Raw genomic sequence first — 16,546 nt, forward strand, 5'->3', positions numbered from 1 at the left:
CCCCCATTAAATGCCGAGAGCCAGCCCTGTTTCCTCTCATGGGTCGTGGACTAAATGGGGCTTGACCACAGGGCCCAGCAAAGGAAAAGTGGACCAAAGAGACAAAAGACAGCTGGTCTTTCTCAAATCTGCTCACGTGGATCTTCAGAATAAACTCTATCCATAAACTCCATATCCTTGAAAATGCGTGTTCCCCCAGGGAATCCAGCTCCCTGATTTCCTTTGTTTCGTTTCCTGGCTTGCAACTGTCTTGCCTAGACAAAGATACTTCTGTCACTCTCTCTCCATCACTAATGCAATCTTGAGCACCTTCTGGGTCTTTGTCTTCCACAAAGCAATCCTTTCTTGGATTCAGATTTCCTCCAAGCCGTTGCCATCTCCAGCTATCGGTTTCTAAGGGAAACCTAGCTACAGCCTTCCTCACCATCACACCCTCCCCCAGGATTAGCAAACACAAGGCCATACACAGGGAGCACCTGAGACAAACATAACTTAAGAGAAAGACGCCAGGTAAAGGCTGAAAACTACATCTTACCCGGTCAGTATCATGGGGGAACCAGAGGATCAGAGACCATGTGGTGTGATGACCTAAGGGGTCAGGGAGACGTTAGCCTTTTGCCAGACTCTACACTTGCTGTGTGACCTTGGACCAGCCATTTAATCCAGTGGATCTCTGCTCCCTCATCCTTTAAAGGAAAGGTTGGATCAACAAATCTCTAAAGATCTTTCCAGTTTATGATTCCATGATCCTTAGCCAAACACTGAGATCCAAGAATAGGATCTCACTTCTGTCCTTTGGAGATTATTTCCATAATGCAAGAGGAACAGCACCTCCCCCACCCCACCTTGCTACTCTTCTGTTGAATTTAGTTTCTTTCCCTGGAGGCTACTGAAGGATGTTACAGGTGTGAAATGTGTGGTGAAGAACATTGTTTCTGGTGTCAGATCCTACCTGGCCCGGTTGGTACTAGATTTTGAAAAAATTATCCTACCGTTCAGGGACCATTCCTCAAAGAACCAAAACCCCAAGAGCCAGAGACTGGATGAGGGACACAGAGTACAAGACGGTAATTTCCTTTTGGTTCTTTAAGCAGGTCGTGAACGAGGCCTGAACAACTAGAACAGAGTCTGTCAAAACTATTTCCAGGGCAGCAGAGGAAGGTGGGAAATTAGGGAGAAAAGGGGTGAAACACTTTAGCGGCTCTTGACTCTCCCCCGAGATCTCTGTTCTGTGAGCCCACGCTCACCAGGCGGCGATGACTGTGGCTGCTGGGCTCAGCACAAGATGTAATCCTAACCCAGGAACAAGGCTGAGGCTCTGCTTCTCAAAAAGGAACTAACCTCAGGCGCCGCCTGTGTTACCAAGCTAGAGTGGGTGAGAATCACCGGTTCCCATCAGGGAAACTAACTGCTTTCTCCTAGGTCACCCTGGACTTACATTATGACAGAAGCATTTCCCAGCCAAACAGGCAATAAGCAATTCCAGTTAGCAAAGACTCTAGGGTTGAGTGAATTCCTAGCATACTTTATTTCAGAAATGACTGCATTATTGGGATTTGGCCTTGCGTACGTAATTCTTCTCAAATGCAAGAATGCGGCTAAGTATGGCCTTCAAGGGCTTTGATGGTGATCTGAAGGTCCCTTGGTAATGCCCGGGCTGGCAGAGAACAACCCACATTCTGTCACCAGTCACAGACCAAATAAGTAACCACACAGATGCCACCAAGAAAGGAGAAGGGACTGGCTCTGTGTGATCACAGGCCCATCAGGAACGTGGCCTTCTGAAACTAGGGAAATGGGCTCAAATCCTTCTGAGAAACCCTACTATTCCCAGACTTGCATCCCAGGTTTCAGAACATGAATGTCTCAATCTCGACCCCAGACTGCGGTGTGTGTGGGCAGCAGAGGGGAGAAAGTGGGTAGGTGGGTGAGGGTGTTGGGAAAGTGGAGGTGGCTCGGCCTCGTTCACCGGGTGTAGCCCACACGCACCTTCTGAGAGCTGAGGCTGGCTGCGGTATCCTCTCAAAATGGAAGGAATACCACAGGAATGCAACAAGACTACAAACATAAAGAACCACGGACACTGGTTGGATCCAAGTTCTCTGAGGAGTGAACAACAGCGACACAAAACATAAAAAAACGAAAGAAAAGAAAGAAAGAAAGAAAAATAGCCCTTTGTGGTAAAGGGCATGCTGGGAAGGCGAGGGCCGGAGCCACCTCCCCAGAGCATGCTGGGAGACGGACACCCGCGCATCTCCGAGGACCGCACTTCCCCTATCCCTACCCCCTCACCCACCCCCAACCTGGAGACCAGAGGAAAGTTTGTCCGAAGATGACTGCGGAGTGGGGTATGCCGTGGTTCTCTGCAGGTCCTCCACACTGTGGGGGGTTGAGTCAGCAAGTGGGGACAACAGTCAAGATGAGATGGAGGAACAGAGAGGCAGGAGAGAAATGGGACGGACAGAGGCTGCAGGGGCCAGTGTGTTGGTGGAGGACGAGGGGAGATTGGAGCAGAGGGCCCTGGGGCTGCTAGCCCGAGGTGTTGATGTACAGCTGGCTCTTAAGAATGTAGTCGATGACCGGCTGGGACAGGTAATCCACGACATGGCCGTCCCCATGCTGCAGGGCCAACCTGGATGAGAAGAGACAGTAATCAGATGACATCCTTTCCTGAAGCAAGGCCAGAGGACAGGCCAGCCCATTCCCTTTCGGGGAAAGGGTTTACCCAACACCCCATTACCAGTCTTTGCTTAGGCTAAATACATGGCATCCCTATCAGGAAAAGCCCTCTTGCCCCCATAATTCCTCCCCCATCCTAACTCTGCCACTTCCTAACTGAGGAACCTTGGGCAAGTTGTTTAAGCCCATCTATTCTTCCATTTTCTCGTTTATAAAATGGGGGTAGTATCTGGGCCGATCTCAGTTATTAAAATGATTAAATGAGTCATTACACAAAGCACTTAGAAAAGCCCAAGCACACAGTAGGCATTTCAATGCAAGTGTTAGCTATTCTTATTTCATTTCTTTGTGTTTCTCTACACCATGGTCTCATGAAAATGAACCTTATGATTGACCCCTTCTTTTCCTTCCTATGGAAGCCCTGATAGAGAAAAAGTTGCCCTTCTCTGAGGCCCTTCTCACAAGCCCTGGGGGGGCGGGTGGACTACCAAGTACAGAAGGGGTCTGGTCATACAGTTTGGTTTCCGCACGGTTTTGCTCCAGCCTTGGTCTGGCTGCTCCCCATTTTCTATGCGCATGATGGTCTTGGGAATGCCAGGCCCCAAGGAGCTATTTGTGAGAACTCATATACTCCGGATATCTAGATTCTAAAAGGCATCTGTGCTCTGCCCTGTGAGATCTCCCCAGAGGCTGGCTCAGTGCCTTTTCAATGCATAGTGTCCTGACCTTCCAGCAAGCTAGGTCCTCAAGTGCCTCACTGCACAATTTACAGGGAGCCTTCTTGAAAAAGTGGTCTATAACTGTGGTTTCCAAATGGCAATCCCAGCTTCATGAGAATCACCCAGGAAGCAGAGAGCCAGGCCCAACACCCAGAAATTCTGATTCAGTGGGACTCAATGGGACATGGGAATTTGTGCTGTGTAAGTTCTCACTGTAATTCTATTGTGCAGCCATGGCTGGAACCACAGCCTTCCCCTTTCCCGTCACTGGTTGTTGTCACTGGGTTTCTGCTCTCGCCTCACAGCTGATGCTACTATTTCAAGTGTCTACAGAATCACCTTCCAGGGAAGAAGTCCAGTGGACCTTTTAAAATCCTGGGCTCATCTGATTTCTCTGAAACATGCGACACAGATGACAACTGACGGGGCTCTCCATCTTTGTACCCTCTGCTGCCTTTGTTCCAGGGCCACCAATGCTGGTGGTTTCTGACTGCTCCTTCGTCTCTTTTATTTTTTTATTACTTTTTAAAAATTGAAGTATAGTTGATTTACAATGTTGTGTTAGCTTGAGGTGTAGAGTAAAGTGATTCAGTCATACATATATATCTATCGATTCTTTTTCAGGTTCTTTTCCCTTGTAGGCTATTACAAAATATTTAGTATAGTTCCCTGTGCTATACAGTAGATCCTTGTTGGTTATCTATTTTATACATAGTAGTGTGTATATCTTAATCCCAAACATCTAATTTACTCCTCAGCCTTCTTTTAAATGTTAATGTGTTTTAAGTATTCCGCATAGCTTTCTTCTCTTCTTGCTGACTCTCCCTGTGAGCGCAGCCACAGCCCTGAACTTTAATTTACACTTAGGTACTCATGGCTTTCAGTTTCATGACACTTCCAGACCTCTATATTCCACACATCTTATTATTCCACTGGACATTCCCACTTGGGGCTTGTGGTGAAGACTGTTAACTGGCCCCTAGTATCCATTCTTTCTTCTGCTTAGTACTACAACCTCCCAAGATTTAGTTGGACACAGGGCTGCCAAGTTACAAAGTCTACTCCCAGCCTCCCTGGAGGCTAGGCATGGCCACATGACTGAGGCTGAGCCAGGGGGATGAAGGGGAAGGGATATGTGCAACTTCAGGTCACCTTCTTAAGGACAAAGCTCCTTGCCCTTTCCCACTGGCTGAGAACAGTCACTGTAGCAGCTGTGGACCCTGAGAGGGAAGCTTCACATTGAAAAGAACAGAGATTCAGTTTCTTCTGACTTCAGTTAGAGGGATATAAACATTTCTCTTATTTAAAACTCTAACTATTGGGGGTCTTTTTGTTATGGCAGCTTAACCTAAACGCTTATAAATTCCATGCGTACCTCAAACTAGAGTCCAAACTAAAAACCTCCTTTTCCCCCTTCAAACCAGCTAAAACTAATAAATGGCCCATTCCCCTTTTAAAAGTCAATGACTGGGGACAAATATATAAGCTCTAAAAAGAAGGCTGCATACTGGGGCAGCAGGTGTCAGCCAACCTAACGGTCAGCCTGGACTGAGGAGAGTTGTATGGGAACTTGTAAGCCAGTCTGACCAAGGTCTCTCTGGTTGTTTGTCAAACGTACCTGCTCTTGGTTGAGCTGACGACAGACATGGGATGGTTGATGTCATCCTTTACCACCATGATGTTGTTCTGGGGACAAAGCACAAAGCAGAGACAGTAAGTAGCCAGTCTCTTAGGCTAAACTCCTTTTGTATCCTCACTTCTTCAGCCCGCAGGCTTCTCAGAGAAGGCCCACATCACATAACTACACCAGCAGGGAGAACGGAGGACTCACTTTGTATTTGCGGAGTATTGAGGAGTGATTCATAATTCGGTCTGTGTCGGCTGCGTCCCGGGGGACCACCACGATCCCAAAGTCCCCAACAATCACCTCCATCTGAAGAAACGGTGAGGGGGGAGGGGGAGAGAGAGAGAGAGAGAGAGAGAGAGAGAGAGGAAATGCCCTTTGGTGAGACCTTGACTACAAACCCCTACCAAGCAACTACCTAGCAAGGTGGAGCTATCTTCTCTCGGAACCCCAAGCCTTAGTCCCAAACTTGCCTTCTCAGCCCCATCAGTCAGCTCCTTCAACTTACAACCTGTAACAAACAGTGTTCATGGAATGAGTGGGAACTTCACCTGGCACCCTTAATGAACACCTCTAGACTGAATTGATAAGTGCGCTCCTCGTGTCTAGGCAAGATCTCTCCAATTCCTGAGGCTCCCGCTGAGCTCATAATGCTGAAGAGCAGCATGACACATGGTCCTTACCTGGTAAGTACCCTCTTCGGTTGCCCAGCAAGCATACCCCAGCCCCCGGCTGGTCTCCTGAGAGGGGCTGGAATGCTCCCCTGGCTCACCCATGTCAAAGATGCTGTGGGACTCAGGGCAGCGAAAAGCAGGGAAGGGCTTGGAAAGCATCAGTGTGTACACAGGCAGTGATAAGGAGGATAACTATGGGGTCACTTCTGAAATCAGCCTCCAATAGAAGATGGCTCCCATCATGAGAAATGAAACCTTTTCATTTAAAAAATAATTTTTTTCCTGATTATAGATACAAACTTGGGAAACTCAGAAAAAGAAAAAAAAATATATAAGAAATCAATCACAACCACACAATCCAGAGAACCACTGTTAACAAGTTAGTATTTACGTTCAGGGTGCTTTTCTCTACAAATTGATGTGTATATCCACAACTGGACTGAACTGCAAAATTAATCATTTTACCTATACATTTTTTTTCTTTTAGCATTATATTGTGAGCATTTTTTCATATGGTTATAAATATTTGAGGACTTCCCTGGTGGCATAGTGGTTAAGAATCCGCCTGCCAATGCAGGGGACCCAGGTTTGATCCCTGGTCTGGGAAGATCCCACATGCCGCAGAACAACTAAGCCCGTGTGCCACAACTACTGAGCCAGCACTCTAGAGCCCGTGAGCCACAACAACTGAGCCTGTGCCACAACTACTGAAGACCATGCGCCTAGGGCCCGTGCTCTGCAACAAGAGAAACCACTGCAATGAGAAGCCTGCGCATCACAACCAAGAGTAGCACCTGCTCGCTGCAACCAAAGAAAACCTGCGTGCAGCAACAAAGACCCAACTCAGCCAAAAAAAAAAAAAAAAAAAAATTGAAAATGTGTTTTGACAATCTGTATATTTCATTGCCTGACTATACTGTGATATACCATGATATATTAAATGGAATTTGTGTTATAGACAGTGTATAGTTACTTCTGATTTTTGCAGCTATAATAACACTTTGTTGAAGATCTGTATACATAAACCTTTTTCCACATCTCTGATTATTTCCTTAGGACAGGAAGTAAAATCATTGGATGAAAGGATATGAACTGGACATATTTCAAGGTCTTGAGACTTATTACCAAGCTGCTTTCTTGAAGGTCATGGAATTTTTCTTTTCAAAGAGCCTGAGAGTTATGGCATTTAATAGACTCGGATCTAGCCTGGGCACATTACGGTTTAGATCTTGCCAATTAAGGATCCCAGATGGAGGGAGAAGGGGACAGGCAGGTTTCTTCCGAGAATGCAGCTCATTGGGCAAGACCTGCTTTGGGGCAAAAAAAAAAAGGTTTTTTCTCATAATCCTCCAACCGATTGCCACAAAAACAGACATTATAGAGCACTACAGCCGCTTCTTCTCTATCAGAGGATTTCTGTACCAGCAGAATTCCACTTCTAAGGCTGATTCACTGATTATGCGTGTGTGTGCTTGTACTGTGTGCACCTGTGTGCCCTTGGCTATTTCCATCCACCTTCACCCTATTTCTCCCATTGCTTACAACTGGAGCTAGAGCTGCAATTAAAAATTGGCTGAAGGTGCCATAGGAGGGAAGTTGCAGAGAGAAATTAAAAGCTGGGTGTACAATATCTGAGCCCACATTGGATCATGCTATTTGGAAGATACAGAACATTACACAACATGCCGCATCTACTGGTGTTCAAATCCGGTAAACCGGCCCCAAGTCTTTGTCCCATAAACCGGGAATGTTAGGGAGAGGCAGGGCAGGGAGTTGGAGGTAGATCCAGCCTCTCCTGCCATAGCATTTAAAATATTGCACTGGGACTCACTACTTAGAAGGTAATTGAAGACGCTGGTTCTCAAATTTGGCTGCACATTAGAGTCACCTGAGGACCTTAAAAACCCCTCAAAGCCCAGCTCACACCCAAGATCAACTAAATCAGAATCTCTGGGAATGGGGCCCAGGCATTAGTTTTTTTTTTTTTTTTAATTCTCTAGGTTTTAATTCCAATATGCAACCCAGTTTGAGAACCAGTGATCTAAGTACTGAATTAAAACTTGAGGGGAATTTTTAGGGTAGAGAAAGAGATAGAAAAGAGAAGGGAAGAGAAAAGAGAAGAGACGGAAAGGGAAGGGGAGGGGAAAGGAAGGGAAGAGAAGAGAATCCATCCAAGCTGGTGTACATGGAGATTCCTCAACTGCCTGGCTATGTAGGTAGGTGTTTCAAGATATCTGGTGTTGATTGTATAACAGGATTTGAATTCAATTTGATTCTGAGGATCTAATGGATGTTTCATGTATGATGCGTGAAATAACAGGGCTATTTAAAGTGAGCATTCTAGGACTTCCCTGGTGGTGCAGAGGTTAAGAGTCCACCTGCTAATGCAGGCGACACGGGTTCAAGCCCTGGTTCAGGAAGATCCCACATGCCGTGGAGCAACTGAGCCCGTGTGCCACAACTACTGAGCCTGAGCTCTACAGCCCGTGAGTCACAACTACTGAGCCCACGAGCCACAAATACTGAAGCCCATGCACATAGAGCCCATGCTCCGCAACAAGAGAAGCCACTGCAATGAGAAGCCCACGCACCGCAACGAAGAGTAGCCCCCGCTCACCGCAACTAGAGAAAGCCTGCACGCAGCAACAAAGACCCAACGCAGCCAAAAATAAAGATAAATAAAGCATATATATATATATATATATATATATATATATAGTGAGCATTCTAGTTTAAAGCATTAAAACAATGGTTCAGAATGGCAGTCAGGCCTCACGGGGAACAGCCCTACCTGTGACATTAGTGCAGCTGCTGCTTTCTACTCAGGAACTAATGATCTGAGCGCCCAATCAATAACAATGCAGGCTGCTCAATGGGTGGCAAGCAGATGGAGACCTTGATGCTTGAGATGGAATTCCTCTTCCAGAAACAGGTGACAGATTTGCCCTCTCGGAATCACAGATGGGGTGAAGGAGATGGGTCTACCAGACAAGACACACAGCTTTACCACATCCAAGTGGCATCTCTGCAGGGGTTTGGACCAGAGAATGCAGACTTTTCTGCTCTTTTGGCCAGATCTGAGGACATGGGCTTGATTTTCATGCCAGAAGGTGTTTGTGTGTGTGTGTTTTGGGGTGCTAGGAGGTGCCGGGTGCTAGAGTTGGTAAGGTGTGCCCTCATCCCACAGGTTTTGATCTCCTTCCAGGAGCTTAGCTGCCCTGCCCACCCCCACCCCTATCCTTGTCTCCTGTCTTCACGTGGCCTCCAAGATCCACCCTCTCCCGGTCGTCCTTCTACCTCACTGGCTGCTCTTTTGTGGTCTCCCCGTGCTGTTCCTTCTCATCTCCCCGATCTCGAATGACTGGAGTCTCCCAGGCTCAGTCCTTGGATCTCTTTTCTTTTCTATCTACACTTGCACCTTTAATGATTTCTTTCAATTTCAAAGCTTTAAAGATACACGGAAGGCTCCCAAATTTATATCTCCAGCGTAGACTCCTCTCCTGAACTTCAGACTCATACATCCAGCAGTCTCTTGAACATGCCCACTTGGATGAGGCATCTCAAACCTAAATAATATGTCCACGAGCCCCTGAACTCTCTGACATCAATCAATCAGTCAGTCAGTCCCCTCCACCATCATCCTACAGGCACCAAGATTCTTTTCCTGTAGACTTTCTCATTTTAGTAAATGGAAACTCTCTTCCTACAACTGCTTAGGCCAAAGCCTTGGTGCTTTCCTTGATTCCTCTCTTTCTCTCACATCCCACATTCAATCTATAAAGCAACCCAATTGGTTTGGTCTTCAAAACAAATCCCAGAATCTGCTCATTTCTCACCATTTCCATCACTTCTACCCTGGTCCAAGCCTCCTTTGGTAGGTTAAATAATGGGCCCCCAAAACACCGAGGTCCTAATCCCTGGAACCTGTGAATGTTATTTATGTGGCAAAAGAGACTTTGCAGATGTGATTAAAGTAAGGATCTTGAGATTATTCTGGATGACCTAGGTGGCCCCTAATGTAATAACAAGTGTCCTTAAAGAAGAAGGCAGAGGGAGATTTAACACAGGAGAGAGAAGATGATGTGAAGATGGAGCAGAGAAGATGCTACACTGTTGGCCTTGAAGATGGGAGAAGGGACCAAGGCATGCAACAAATGCAGCTCTAGAAGCTGGAAAAGGCGAGGAAACAGATTCTCCCCAAGAGCCTCTGGAAGGACTACAGCTCTGACTACAACTTAGTATTGGCCCAGTGAAACCTATTTCACACTTCTGGCTTCCAGAAGTGAAAGAGAAAAAATGTGTGCAGTTTTAAGCCACCAAGTTTGCAGCAACAGAAAACTAATTCATATATGATCTTATTTGCAAAGGAGAAAGACACAGAGGACAAATGTATGGATACAAAGGGGAAAGGGGGGGCGAGGTGTGTGGGATGAATTGGGAGATTGGGATTGACATATATACACTATTGATACTATGTATAAAATAGATAACTAGTGAGAACCTACTTTATAGCATAGGGACCTCTACTCAATGCTCTGTGGTGACCTAAGTGGGAAGGAAACCCAAAAAAGAGGGGATATATGTATACGTATAGCTGATTCACTTTGCTGTACAGCAGAAACTAACACAACATTGTAAAGCAACTATACTCCAATAAAAATTAATAAAAAAGAATTTTTTTAAATTAAAAAAAATGAAAACGAATTCATCTCCATCAGCTCTCACTTTGCTTGCTCTGGTTTGTTCTTCTCTTGCCTTTTTCAGTCTATTCCCAACATCCAGACTGATAATGTGAATATACCAAATTATGTTGCTCCTTGGCTCGAAACCCTTCACTTAAATACCAAGATGGCGGTGTGGGAAGGAGTCAAGATGGCGGTGTGGGAAGACACAGAGTTAGGACTCCCCACAACTAGGGTGCCTGCCGGCTGCTCGTGGGGAACTCTGACCCCCCCCAAGAAGACGGGAGGAACCCCAGAGTGAACCGGTAGGATGTAGGGAGACCGAGGGGGAGGAGAAGTGGAGGCCAGACGAGATCTGCACCCCTGAGGCCAGGGATATCAGGAGAGGCAGGTGGGAGGGGCCCTCCAGGAAAGGAGAAGTGGAGGCCAGACAAGATCGGTGCCCCTGAAGCCAGGGAGATCAGGAGAGGCAGGTGGGAGGGGCCCTGTGGGAGGAGTGAGAGAGGAACAGAGGGCGATTGCCCTGCCCACTTGGGCACGGGGAGCCTGCTGAGCTCCCAGGCCGGTCCCCTGCCCTCCAAGGACCCCCCTTCCCCTCCAACTGCATTGGTCCTGGGGGCACAGGAGGGAGGCCCAGGAGATCAGGAGAGGCAGGTGGGAGGGGCCCTCCCAGACCCCAGACCAGAGGAGCAGGAAAGGAGAGGAGGGCGTTTGCCGCACCCATTCGAGCCCAGGAAGCCTGCTGGGCTCCGAGGTGAGGTCCCCTGCCTTCTGAGACCAGGGGTGGGGGGCATGCCTGGGACCCTTCTGTTCCTTGAGCCTAAGCCCCACACCCCACAGCTCCCAGGGCCTTTTCCAGCCCTGTGAGTCCTGAGCACTGGCCCCACCCACCACCCAAACGTCACCCTTGATTAGGCCCTGCTCTCCACAGCCAAGGCCTTCCCCACCCCCACCCCAGGGTGGGGTGCCCATGTGGCACCCCATGTGCTGCCCATGTGGCTTGCAGGATGTGGCTTTTGCTGCCCATGTGGCTTGCAGGATCTTGATTTGCAAGCCCACGGTCAGATGGGAGCTCCTGCAGTGGGAGCTCTGAGTCCGTACCACTGGACTAACAGAGAACCTCAGACCCCAGGGAATATTCATCAGAGTGAGGTCTCCTGGAGGTCTTCATCTCAGCACCAAGACCCAGCTATACTCAATAGCCTACAAACTCCAGTGTTGGAAACCTCAGGTCAAACAACCAGTAAAACAGGAACACAATCCCACTCATTAAAAAAAAAAAAAAAAAAAAAAAAAAAAGAGATGGCAAAAAAATATGTCACAGATGAAGGAGCAAGGTAAAAACCAAACCAGACCAAATAAATGAAGAGGAAATAGGCAATCTACCTGAAAAAGAATTCAGAGTAATGAGAGTGAAAAAGATCCAGAATCTTGGAAATAGAATGGAAGCATGGATTGAGAAAATACAAAAAATGTTTAACAAAGATCTAGAAGAACTAAAGAACAAACAAACAGAGATACACAACACAATAACTGCAATGAAAAATACACTAGAAGGAATCAATAACAATAATGGAGGCAGAAGAACGAGTAAGTGAGCTGGAAGACAAAATGGTGGAAATAACTGCCAAGGAGCAGAATAAAGAAAAGAGAATGAAAAGAATTGAAGACAATCTCAGAGACCTCTGGGACAACAATAAATGCACCAGAGTTCCAATTATAGGGGTCCCAGAAGAAGAAGAGAAAAAGAAAGGGTCTGAGAAAATATTTGAAGAGGTTATAGTGGAAAACTTCCCTAACATGGGAAAGGAAATAGTCACCCAAGTCCAGGAAGCACAGAGAGTCCCATAGAGGATAAACCCTAGGAAAACCACACCAAGACACATATTAATCAAGCTAACAAAATTTAAATGCAAGAAAAAATATTAAAAGCAGCAAGGGAAAAAACAAAAAATAACATACAAAGGAATCCCCATAAGTTTATAAGCTGATTTTTCAGCAAAACTTCTGCAGGCCAGAAGGGAGTGGTAGGATATACTTAAAGTGATGAGAGAGAAAAACCTAAAACCAAGATTACCCAGCAAGGATCTCATTCAGATTCAATGAAGAAGTCAAAAGCTTTTCAGACAAACAAAAGCTAAGAGAATTCAGCACCACCAAACCAGCTTTACAACAAATGCTGAAGAAACTTCTCTAGGCGGGGAAACACAAGAGAAGAAAAAGACCCACAAAAACAAACCCAAAACAATTAAGAAAATGGTAATAGGAACATACATATCGATAATAACCTTGAATGTAAATGGATTAAATGCCCCAACCAAAAGACACAGACTGGCTGAATGGATACAAAAACAAGACCCATATATATGCTGTCTATAAGAGACCCACTTCAGACCTAGGGACACATACAGACTGAAAGTGAAGGGATGGAAAAAGATATTCCATGCAAATGGAAGTCAAAAGAAAGCTGGAGTAGCAATACTCATATCAGATAAAATAGACTTCAAAATAAAGATATTTACAAGAGATAAGGAAGGACACTACATAATGATCAAGGGATCAATCCAAGAAGATATAACCATGATAACTGTTTATGCACCCAACATAGGAGCACCTCAATACATAAGGCAAAGGCTAACAACCATGAAAGGGGAAATCGACAGTAACACAAGAATAGTGGGAGACTTCAACACCCCACTTACATCCAGACAGAAAATAAATAAGGAAACACAAGCTTTAAATGACACAATAGACCAGATAGACCTAACTGATATTCACAGAACATTCCACCCAAAAGTGGCAGAATACACTTTCTTCTCAAGTGCACACGCAACATTCTCCAGGATAGATCACATCTTGGGTCACAAATCAAGCCTCGGAAAATTTAAGAAAACTGAAATCATATCAAGCATCTTTTCTGACTACAATGCTGTGAGACTGGAAATCAATTACAGGAAAAAAACTGTGAAAAACACAAATACATGCGCTACTAAATAACCAAGAGATCACTGAAGAAATCAAAGAAGAAATAAAAAGATCTCACCTCAAGAAACAAGAAAAATCTCAAGTAAACAATCTAACCCTACACTTAAAACAACTAGAAAAAGAAGAACAAAGAAAACCCAAAGGCAGTAGAAGGAAAGAAATCACAAAAATCTGAGCACAAATAAATGAAATAGAAATGAAGAAAACAATAGCAAAGATCAATAAAAGTAAAAGCTGCTTCTTTCTGAAGATAAACAAAATTGATAAACCCTTATCCAGACTCTTCAAGAAATAAAGGGAGAGGATGCAAATCAATAAAATTAGAAATGAGAAATAAATCACAACTGATACCACAGAAAGCAACTGACACTGCAGAAATACAAAGGATTATAAGAGACTACTACAAACAACTATATGCCAATAAAATGGACAACCATGAAGAAATGGACAAATTCTTGGAAAGGTACAATTTTCTGAGACTGAAGCAGGAAGAATTAGAAAATAGAAATAGACCTATCACAAGTAATGAAATTGAAACCACAATTAAAAATCTTCCAACAAACAAACGTCCAGGACCAGATGGCTTCACAGGTGAATTCTATCAAACATTTAGAGAAGAGCTAACACGAATCCTTCTCAAACTCTTCCAAAATACAGCAGAGGGAGGAACACTCCCAAACTCATTCTACGAGGCCACCATCACCCTGATACCAAAACCAGAAAAAGATATCACAAAAAAAGAAAATTATAGACCAATATCACTGATAAACGTAGATGCAAAAATCCTGAACAAAATACTAGCAAACAGATTCCAACAGCACATTAAAAGGATCATACACCATGATCAAGTGGGATTTATCCCAGGGATGCAAGGATTCTTCAATATATGCAAATCAATCAATGTGATACACCACATTAACAAATTAAGGAATAAAAACCATATGATCATCTCAATAGACGCAGAAAAAGCTTTTGACAAAACTCAACACCCATTTATGATAAAAACTGTCCAGAAAATGGGCATAGAGGGAAACTACCTCAACATAATAAAGGCCATATATGACAAACCCACAGCAAACATCATACTCAATGGTGAAAAACTGAAAGCACTTCCACTAGGATCAGGAACAAGACAAGGATGTCCACTCTCCCCACTCTTATTCAACATAGTTTTGGAAGTCCTAGCTAGGGCAATCAGAGAAGAAAAAGAAATAAAAGGAATCCAGATTGGAAAAGAAGAAGTCAAACTGTCACTGTTTGCAGATGTCATGATACTATACATAGAAAATCCTAAAGATGCCACCAGAAAACTACAAGAACTAATCAATGAATTTGGTAAGGTTGCAGGATACAAAATTAATGCACAGATATCTCTGGCATTCCTATACACCAACAATGAAAAATCAGAAAGAGAAATTAAGGAAACGTTCCCATTCACCACTGCAACAAAAAGAATAAAATACCTAGGAATAAACCTGCCTAAGGAGGCAAAAGACCTGTACTCAGAAAACTATAAAACACTGATGGAAGAAGTCAAAGATGACAGAAACAGATGGAGAAATATACCATGTTCTTGGATTGGAAGAATCAATATCGTGAAAATGACTATACTGTCCAAAGCAATCTACAGATTCAATGCAATCCCTCTCAAACTACCAATGGCATTCTTCACAGAATTAGAACAAAAAAATCTTACAATTCGTATGGAAACACAAAAGACCCCGAATAGCCAAAGCAATCCTGAGAAAGAAAAACGGAGCTGGAGGAGTCAGGCTCCCTGACTTCAATCTATACTACAAAGCTACAGTAATCAAGACAGTATGGTACTGGCACAAAAACAGAAATATAGATCAATGCTACAGGATAGAATGCCCAGAGATAAACCCATGCACATATGAGCACCAAATTTACGACAAAGGAGTCAAGAACATACAGGGGAGAAAAGACAGCCTCTTCAATAAGTGGTGCTGGGAAAACTGGACAGCTGCATGTAAAAGAATGAAATTAGGGCTTCCCTGGTGGTTGACAGTCCGCCTGCCGATGCAGGGGACACGGGTTTGTGCCCCGGTCCGGGAGGATCCCACATGCCGCGGAGCAGCTGGGCCCGTGAGCCATGGCCGCTGAACCTGCGCGTCCGGAGCCTGTGAGCCACAACGGGAGAGGCCACAACAGTGAAAGGCCCGCGTACCGCGAAAAAAAAAAAAAAAAGAGAGAATGAAATTAGAACACTCCCTAACAGCATACATAAAAATAAACTCCAAATGGATTAGAGACTTAAATGTAAGACCAGACACTATAAAACTTTTAGAGGAAAACATAGGAAAAACACTCTTTGACATAAACCACAGCAAGATCATTTTTGACCCACCTCCTAGCGTAACAGAAATAAAAATAAACATATGGGACTTAATTAAAGTTAAAAGCTTTTGCATAGCAAAGGAAACCATCAACAAGACAAAAGAGAACCCTCAGAATGGGAGAAAATATTTGCAAATGAAACAACAAAGGATTAATCTCCAAAATATATAAACAGCTCATGGAGCTCAATATCAAAAAAACAGACAATGTAGTTTAAAAATGGGCGGAAGACCTAAATAGACATTTCACCAAGGAAGACATACAGATGGCCAAGAGGCACATGAAAAGATGCTCAGCATCACTAATTATTAGAGATGGAAATCAAAACTGCAATGAGGTATCACCTCATGCCGGTCAGAATGGCCATTATGAAAAAAGCTAGAAACAATAAATGCTGGAAAGGGTGCAGTGAAAAGGGAACCCTCCAACAGTGTACTGTTGGTGGGAATGTAAATTGATATAATCACTATGGAAAACAGTATGGAGGTTCCTTAAAAAACTAAAAATAGAACTACCATATGACCCAGCAATCCCACTACTGGGCATATACCCTGAGAAAACCATAATCCAAAAAGAGACATGCACCACAATGTTCATTGCAGCACTATTTACAATAGCCAGGACATGGAACCAACCTAAATGTCCATCGACAGATGAATGGATAAAGATGTGGCACATATGGACAATGGAATATTACTCAGCCATAAAAAGAAACGAAATTGAGTTATTTGTAGTGAGGTGGATGGACCTAGGGTCTGTCATACAGAGTGAAGTAAGTCAGAAAGAGAAAAACAAATACCGTATGCTAACACATATATATGGAAT

The 16,546-nt window shown here is 44.4% G+C and overlaps 1 protein-coding gene across 1 annotated transcript in view; it reads right to left on the bottom strand.

Moving 5' to 3' along the window:
* Positions 1-1,504: 1,504 nt before the first annotated feature.
* The window catches only part of NMNAT2 (nicotinamide nucleotide adenylyltransferase 2), a 160,257-nt gene continuing 145,215 nt past the window's right edge, over positions 1,505-16,546 (bottom strand). Inside the window, exons 9-11 of the mRNA XM_007450136.1 lie at positions 5,230-5,331; positions 5,017-5,084; positions 1,505-2,632 (exon numbers count right to left, since the gene is read on the bottom strand). Of these exons, the coding sequence (XP_007450198.1) occupies positions 2,530-2,632; positions 5,017-5,084; positions 5,230-5,331 (273 nt within the window). The 3' untranslated portion in view covers positions 1,505-2,529. The remainder of the gene's footprint in view (positions 2,633-5,016; positions 5,085-5,229; positions 5,332-16,546) is intronic.

This window comes from Lipotes vexillifer, unplaced genomic scaffold, assembly GCF_000442215.2.
Source record: "Lipotes vexillifer unplaced genomic scaffold, Lipotes_vexillifer_v1.1 scaffold97, whole genome shotgun sequence".
Taxonomy (NCBI): domain Eukaryota; kingdom Metazoa; phylum Chordata; class Mammalia; order Artiodactyla; family Lipotidae; genus Lipotes; species Lipotes vexillifer.